Source organism: Poecile atricapillus, chromosome 1 (genome assembly GCF_030490865.1).
Source record: "Poecile atricapillus isolate bPoeAtr1 chromosome 1, bPoeAtr1.hap1, whole genome shotgun sequence".
Classification (NCBI taxonomy): Eukaryota; Metazoa; Chordata; class Aves; order Passeriformes; family Paridae; genus Poecile; species Poecile atricapillus.
Window position 1 is genome coordinate 15,515,989 of NC_081249.1, and position 7,995 is coordinate 15,523,983.

The window sequence follows — 7,995 nt, forward strand, 5'->3', positions numbered from 1 at the left end:
TAGAGAGTGATTTAAACAATGCCCTCAACCTGCTTTAACTTGGTCAGGCAGATGGACTAAAGGTTCATTATACGCCCCTTCCAACCAAAATTATTCTATTCTAATCTATGCTATGTTCTTCTATTCCATGTACCTGGTAAGTAGTTTTGTATTGATTGTATTTTATGTTTTTATGGTATAGGGCAACTGTACTTCGATCTAGGGATAAAGTTGAATTGTAATTTCACTAGACCGTTCCCTTTGTAAAGCACTTGGGAACATGGCAAAGCATGGCAGAACAGGGGATCCTCAATGTCTATGCTCCAGGCCTGCCTAAAGGACTTTATGTGTCCAACCACATATCAACATGACTTCTAATAATAAACAATTCTTGTTCAGCTAAAACTGAAATTTATTCAGATAAAACCCAGTGAACATTTTTAATAGCCATTGTTGATTTAGTCTAACAGGCCAGATTATTCAGAGTTATCCACAGATAACTTTACATATTTATGCAGAGACCTGCACTTATGGGTTTAAAATTATGATCTTACAGCTGAATGCTCTTACTCCAGTTCAAATATTGCTTATACTGGTAAATATTCAGATGCTAGACAAGATGGCATTATTGGCTTTACATGAAAATGAGAGTCAACAACAAAAAAAGTATCATTAGTTTCAGAGTGCTCTGATAGACATGAAGTAGCACAGTTCTCAGCCCACATATTAAAGAAGACTGCCTTGATGATGGTGCAGTTGAACACAGGTTGAAACAGGTGGGTTTGAATAAACCTAGGACCCCTGCCTTAGTGTTTTAAGTGTCTGTCAGAGGGACCAAGTGTACAAGTGGGGCTGCTGATGGTTTCAGCCACATCCTTTTAAGCATGGCTGTACATTCTTCAGAGCCTTTAAGGTGCCTGGGCACAGGCTTGATGCTTGTAGAAGGCAACCACCATTCCTACAGCAAGAACCCTCCCTCTAGGAGAGAGACAATGGTTTGTGTCTCTACCTGTGACCAATGAGCTACCTGTGCTCATTGCCAGCAGTGCAGTTTATTGTGCTGCAGCTGCTGGTGCAGGGACATGGTGCTCATTCTTCAGTAATGCCAGGCAGTGAGCTGTGTGGCTTGTAAATGTTGTCATTTAAAGAGATTGCAAGGTCTTGCAGTGCATTCAGTGATTATACTTGCCATGGTCTGAGGGAGGAAGCTGTGAATGGTCATCTTATGCAGTTAAAAGGCACCTCAATTTGTGAAATCTATGGAAAGAAGAGTGGTATAAAACCTGTAGTTGACACCTGTGGACAAGAGGGAATGTGCTTTTTAAGATGCACCAACTGTGCCTCAGTTTGCTAAAGCATTGTATTTAATCAAATACTTTTTCTTCTGTTTGTTTTTAGATGGAAGTTAATGACATAAAGAAAGCTCTTCAATCAAAGTGAATACTTGATAGGTGGAATGTTGCATTATTTTTCATGACTGAGACTCAAATTATTGCCCCAGCCAAAATAACTTTGTGCCAAATGATTTAATAATTGCCTCAACATCCCTTTATCTGAAGGATTAGCACAACAATTTTTGATAGCACAACAAAAATACCAACAAGAACAAAATTTCTACCCAAAGCCGTGCTGTACGGCACTAGTTGTGACTGAAATTGATCTTGTGCTAAAGGCTCTCTACTTCAAGATCCTAGGTAAAATGAAAACTCAGGCAGTTTAGTCCATAGTGGTACTATTTTGATGATATTTTTCCATAAATAAAGTGTATTTCAGATTATCTGTTTACAAGCTTTATGATTTTGACTTTTGGTTTTTAATTGTCTTTTGTCACAGAATTTAAAATGTTTGTACTTCATATAGCCAGGAATGAATGTTAATGTTGGGGCTGGAGGGATTATTTTTGCTTCGAGATTGAACAGCCTACTTTTTGTTATGGTTTTAAGTTCTGTTAAATATGCAATTTTATGTGCCCGAATCCCCTACAACTTAAATTTACATTGTGTACAGTAACGTATTTACAAGAAGGAAACAAACCAACAGAAGTCTGGTCTTTGCAATGATTTGTGCCTTTCTTTGCCACACACTGACTGGAGCTGGTTGAGGCCAGGTCTCCCTATGTAGCTACCACGATGACTCCTGTCCCCGGTGTCCGGCGGAGGTCACCTTCCCAGCTGCTCGGTCAGGAGAGCGCATTTGTGCCAGGTGGCAGGACAAAAGGGCACAGCTGAGAGCAGCTCTGTCTTGAGCAGCTGTGGCTTTTTAGCTTTCCTGGTTTGGATAGGCGTCTCCCTCAACCTGAATGTTCATCTCCGCTTGATTTTCATTAGATGATTTAAACACCCACCTCTGTCCCCAATTTTGCACAGAGTGAACAGAATATGCATTATTAAAGCAAAAATAAATAAAAGTAATCTATAAAACATGAATAAAAAGTTGTATTATTTCATGCACAAGGTTCTCTGTCGTGTGACAGTGTTTCATTTGCTGTTGACATGATATTGTTTGCTACATAATGTTGTACACTTACAGACTGATACACTTCATAGTCCTACTTTTGCAGCAGTAGGACTTTGAGCAGTAGGACTAAGAAACAAAATGTTTCTTCTCAACATTTTGTTGAACCTGATGCTTACTTCAGTTTCTCTGTTTGCTTTCATTCTTTCAAAATTTCACATTTTCCTGGTTGTGGTTTCATGTGTTCTTAACTCCACAGAGTATCTCATATCTTGTCAGCAATCTCTGTTAAGTTTATAAAGTGTTTAAAAACAGGTATTTTTGCATAGCATGGAGTGAGTGGGTAAGTGATGTTAGTGATACCTTAAAGTAACAAAACCCCACGCACAAAGGGTCTACTTGTCATCCCATCAAATGCTAGAGCTGGCTCCAGCAGCACACCCTGTATCAACACGAACCACCCTTCTTGCCAGGAGCTGAGTGAGATGTAGTATGCTGATGGCTGGTCACATTCACATATGGTTGGCAGAGTTCCCATAATCTTTTTGATATGCACAAATATATAAAATGCACGCTCCACCACACCCAAATCCATCTTTATGGGTCTCAACTGGCAGTACACAACCTGACTGTTGAGATGATTTTTTCTTCCAGAGCATCTGCTTCTATTGTAACAGTGGTGCCTGAGATTTAGAGATTGGGCAGTGAAACTTGAGAATTTTTTTTTTGAAGTCACAATACATTGCTCAGTGTACTCAAACAGAAACACTAATAAAATATTTTATCACTGAAATGCTCTTATGTAACATTTCTAAATACCTACATTAAAATATTTTTGTACAAAGAATGAGAGTCCTGCCATAGCTTTCCAGCAATATGGATTTCTACATTACTTCCATGGTTTTTGTAAAGCTAGTAGTAGAGTTAGAAAAACAGAAGGAAATGAAGGGATAAGGAATAAGAATTCTGTTTGGGTTTGTAGTTGTACATTTGCTATATTTATCCAGAGATTAACTGCTCTGGATTCTTAATTCCCTGGAAAGAAATACTCCTATATCTGTGGTAAATAACGTATTGATTCCTGAGCTGTGCCTCACAAATATATCAGATTTCTCTGATATATATATATATATATATATATATATATATATATATAAAGAAGTGTCCATCTTTAGAAAATGAAAGTCTGAATTTGGAACTAGATTCCAAAAGAAAAAAAAAAAAAATTCTTTTTTTTTTCTCCTGTTGAGATGATAACTTGTCATTTTATAAATCTATGTTAGAAGTTCAACAAACGATGCTTTGTAGAAGATGGTTAAATAAGTTTTTGTGAAAATGCTTTGCCTTGCAAGTTGGCTTTTCTGGGAGAGGATACTGTAGAAATACAAGCTCTTCTTGCTACATTTCATTATAATAATACAAAATATTTTGCATAAGACGTGGATTTCCCCTTTTTAAAGAATATCAAATATGCATTAAACATGTGGATATAAATTATTGCTTTTAAAAGTGTTTGATTTTATATTTAAAGAAAATCAGAAAACACTGGTGAGGTACAAAGTGATTTTGTTGTGAAAATGATTAAATATTGTTGTTTGAAGAGTTGTGTAAAATGACTTTTCATTAACATGCACATACGAGTCCTGTACCAGACTTCTGTTTATGTAGAGAAGTCGGGTGTGAAATGTCAGGCTCATACCTTTGGATGATAATATCCAAATTCTTGATTCAGTAAATTTTGGGTTATTAAGAAAACAGTTTTATGTTCTCTTTTTGTTCTTCTTTCATTTCTAAAAGGATCAAGTATTTCTTAATGTGAGATCATAGCACTTAGAACTTAAAAAAAAAGTTCTACGTGGGAGTAAGATGGCAAATACTTGAAAGTGTATTTTAAATTTCATCATCTGTGGTTTTCTTGTTAATTTATTTGTGAATGAGCAAAAGGTTCAGATGAATTTTTTGTTACGCTAACAGGTCAAAGGACTGTACACAACTCTCTGCAGTAATTTTTATGGGCTAATTTGTGTAAGAAATGCCAAAGAGTGCCACGCTCTGTGACAGCCAGGAGTGACATTTGCACGTATGAAACAAGGTGAGACAGTGCCATAAAACACCCTCAGAAGTTTGTGCTTTGCTGAAGTCACAGAATCCTTTCCCTCCTCTTCTTGTGGAGCTGACTGGGATGGGAGCAGGCCCTGCTGCTCCCTCCTGCCAGGCTGTCCATCTGTCTGTGGAGCCTGTGGCACAGACGTGGCTTTGCTGCTGCAGGGCTGGCATGGCTGAAGGTGTCTGGTGTTCCTGTGCTTTCCTTGGCCATGCCACATCACAACTGTGCCCACACTTTTAGCCTGTGTCAGACATTTATGCTCCAGGGCCCTGCCTTGGGAGCAGGGGGCAGTGGTTGGAGGCTCTGCGGTTCAGGGGCCCCCCAAACACCAAGCACCACAAGCCAAGGAGAGAGTGTGGCTGGCTGGGGGTGATGGGCAGTGCTCCTGCTCACAGGAATGTTCAGCAGTCTCTGCAGGGCCAGGAAGAGCTGTGAGGACTCCAATGTCTGCTTCTCCTCTGTATAAGGGTCTGTATAAGGACCCTGGGGCTGGACACTCATATCAAGAGGCTCATTGATGAGGAAAGCGTGAAGGCTGGTGAGAAAGGATACCTTTCATATAGGAGAGCTGTGGTTTGAAAGCAGCAGGAATTTTGTTTAAAGCAGAAAAAGCTACTTTACAGCTTGGCACTGAAGAGACTTTTCAACTGTGTGGGGGTGGCAGTGATGCTGGGCACCAGCAATTCCCATAGGCTTTGGCGAGGACAGGGACCTCCAAGCATGGACTTCTGTTCATGGCAATCCTTAAGTTAAAAAGAGCCAGAAGAGCTGAATTCCCCACACAAAGCATTGGGCAATTGTATCCATGGTTATTAATACCCTTCAGCCAGAACTTAGATTTTGCTTGGCACCTTTTGCCTCAGCTGACTCGGGCTGGCCCAGGAATTAGCAGCTGCTTGTTGTGACCCGGCCCAGTCACCCCCAGCATCCTGCAGCTGCTTCCCTCCTCCTGAGCTGCAGCCTCCCCGCTCCAGCCATTCCCTGCCTTTGGAAAATTACCAGCTTCTTCAGGTCACCACATCTGAAGGCGAGAGGGTGCAAGCGCTTCCCAGCCTGGAAAAGAGCAACTGAGGAAGCAAAAGACACCATTTAAATGCCGTCAGGAAGCTGCGGTGCTGTGTGGGCGCCAGGGAATGAGCGGCCTCGGTACCGCCAGCCCTGCGATGGCCCTGGGCCAACGTCCCCTCTGCTTTCTGTTCAGGGAACAAAGCTCACTGCACCCACTCCACACGCTGCTGTTTGCTGTTCTCTCTTTTGATGAAGGTGATTTCCAATCCAACGCTGACACGAACTTTCAGAGGTAGTGAGTGTAAACCACAGGTGGCCTCGGGAAGAGACGCTTGAGAGACTTTCTTTATGCTGCCTCAGCCGGGCTTTTCTTGAGCCAGTGATGCAGCTGAGTTACCCCTTGAAGTGCTCAGTTCCACTATTGAACAGCGTGAGGGGCTGGAGGGCAAGTAGCTGAACTGACAAAATGGCTTAACACTCCTGTGAACTTTTATTTAAAGTATTAGAAATTAAATGTGTTAGCACTGTAGGATGAAAAAAATTAAGATGCAAATTAATTTTATTGAATTGTTACCCTACAAACTGAAGTGATGAGTATATTTTACCAAGATATTTAACTATAATTCTAGAAAAATCACTAGACTAATGAGAGTAATTGTCCTGGCACACTGTAAAGGCTACAATAGAGGGGGAAGGCCCACCAATCCCTCTCAGCCCCCTCGGATACGTAGGTTTTGAGCTCTATTATCTTCCCTTTTTTCATGTAGGAAAAGCAACTGGAGAATATAGCTGATGATAATCACAGGAAAACAAAATTGGCATTTATCAGTGTGATCTTAAAACATCTAATAGGCTGTTTCTTGGAGAAGAAAACTTGAAAATTAAAACACCAAAGGAAATTAGATAAGAATGAGCAGACTTCAAAACCAATTTTGAATATCAGGACATTAAAGAAACATCTGTTCACAAAACTGTCTCTGGTAAAACCCCTTCACTTCATTGAGCCCAGAGCCAGCATTTTCATTTGGTATGGGAGACCATATTCCTCAGTACAACAAGCCATTCCCTATGTCCTTCATCCCAGCTAGTGAACAGCAAACATCCTTTTAGCAAAGGGACTCATCAGGCTGCTCTTCACCTCCTCGGGTAACAGCAGTGAAGAGTTTGGGATTTTGTGAAAGCACTTCTTGGACTTGTATTAGAGCAAGTGAAAATTAAGCTGGGCAGCTGTCCCTGCCACAGGATGACCCATTACCTGGGTTTACCCCCTTCCAGGGATGGTTTTCATTGCAAAGGGCACACCAAGTAAAGGAGAAAACTCAATCACACAATTTGTACACCATGCTCTTTCTCCTAGCACAGAGCACCAAGCAGAGAACAACAGCTAATGCAGGATAAGTAGAAAAGAAGGTGCACTTGCATGGAAATTGCTACTGCTAGGTAATTTGGCTGCTCTGGATTCAAAGAGCCAAATCTATTGAGCTCAGCCAAATTTACTCTTGGAAGCACAGATGCAGCTATTTAGCAAATAAAAGTACTAGGTAGGGGGAGACATGATGTAAATTTTGAGACCCGAGCAAAAGCAGTGCTGGCTGGAGAAAGCTACCTCATTAATGTTGGGCATGTTTCTTGTGGGAGGTGCAGGTTGTTTGTGCCGTGATTACACAGTTGTGCCTGGTGTGTCACTGATCTCAGGGGAATGGAAAACTGATGCTCTAATCCAAAGAACCTGCACACCTCAGAAATAAGTTATGTAACCTGTGCTTGGGGAGCTCTTAACACAAGAAGGATGTCACATTACTGCAATAACTACAGGCTTCAATATTGGACTTGATCTAATTCAGATATATTGAAGTCAATAAAACTGATTAAGTCTAAGTGCTGATTTAAAGCTCCCAGATGTCACCAGTGTGCTCTCTCCAGCTGGGTGCAAGTTTGGGGTAAGCCTGAATTCTCCTATCCCCAGTTTTACTCACTTTCTGTATGCCCTGACTCTCAGGCCTCATGCTTTCTCAGCCTACCCCTGCATAATTGTAAAAAGCAGCAATCTCAGACTCTAAATTTTGTCTTGTCCCAAATCTGACACCTTCCTGCTCTAGAAATGTATGTCCCAATACTCCTGTGACACAGAAAAGAGGAACTGCCCACCTAATGACACAGCCCACAACCTCTGCTCAAATTAAGGTGCTGATGTTGTTCAGGTAAGCCAGTTGCCTTCTGCAGGTTCTGGCTGCTGTCATTTTGTAGGCAGGACCAAGATGTTGCTGAGCCTCTGTTAAACAGAAAGCAAATGGGACTCTCCTCAGGTTGGTTTCATGCTGCAGCAGTGTGTGTGTGATATAGAAATCTAGAATCTGTCAGTCTTTCCATTTGGAGATGTAAGAAAGACTATCTGATATTTACCCTACGTGTGTGTGTGCCAAAGTACTAACTTGATTTTCTTCTTC

At 41.1% G+C, this 7,995-nt stretch overlaps 1 protein-coding gene across 8 annotated transcripts in view; it reads left to right on the forward strand.

The window, feature by feature from the left end:
- The window catches only part of SH3KBP1 (SH3 domain containing kinase binding protein 1), a 212,755-nt gene extending 210,716 nt beyond the window's left edge, over positions 1 to 2,039 (forward strand). For all 8 annotated transcript variants that reach the window (XM_058840401.1, XM_058840394.1, XM_058840428.1 and 5 more), the window contains one exon: positions 1,378 to 2,039. In XM_058840401.1, the coding sequence (XP_058696384.1) occupies positions 1,378 to 1,419 (42 nt within the window). In that variant the 3' untranslated portion in view covers positions 1,420 to 2,039. The remainder of the gene's footprint in view (positions 1 to 1,377) is intronic.
- Positions 2,040 to 7,995: the final 5,956 nt, after the last annotated feature.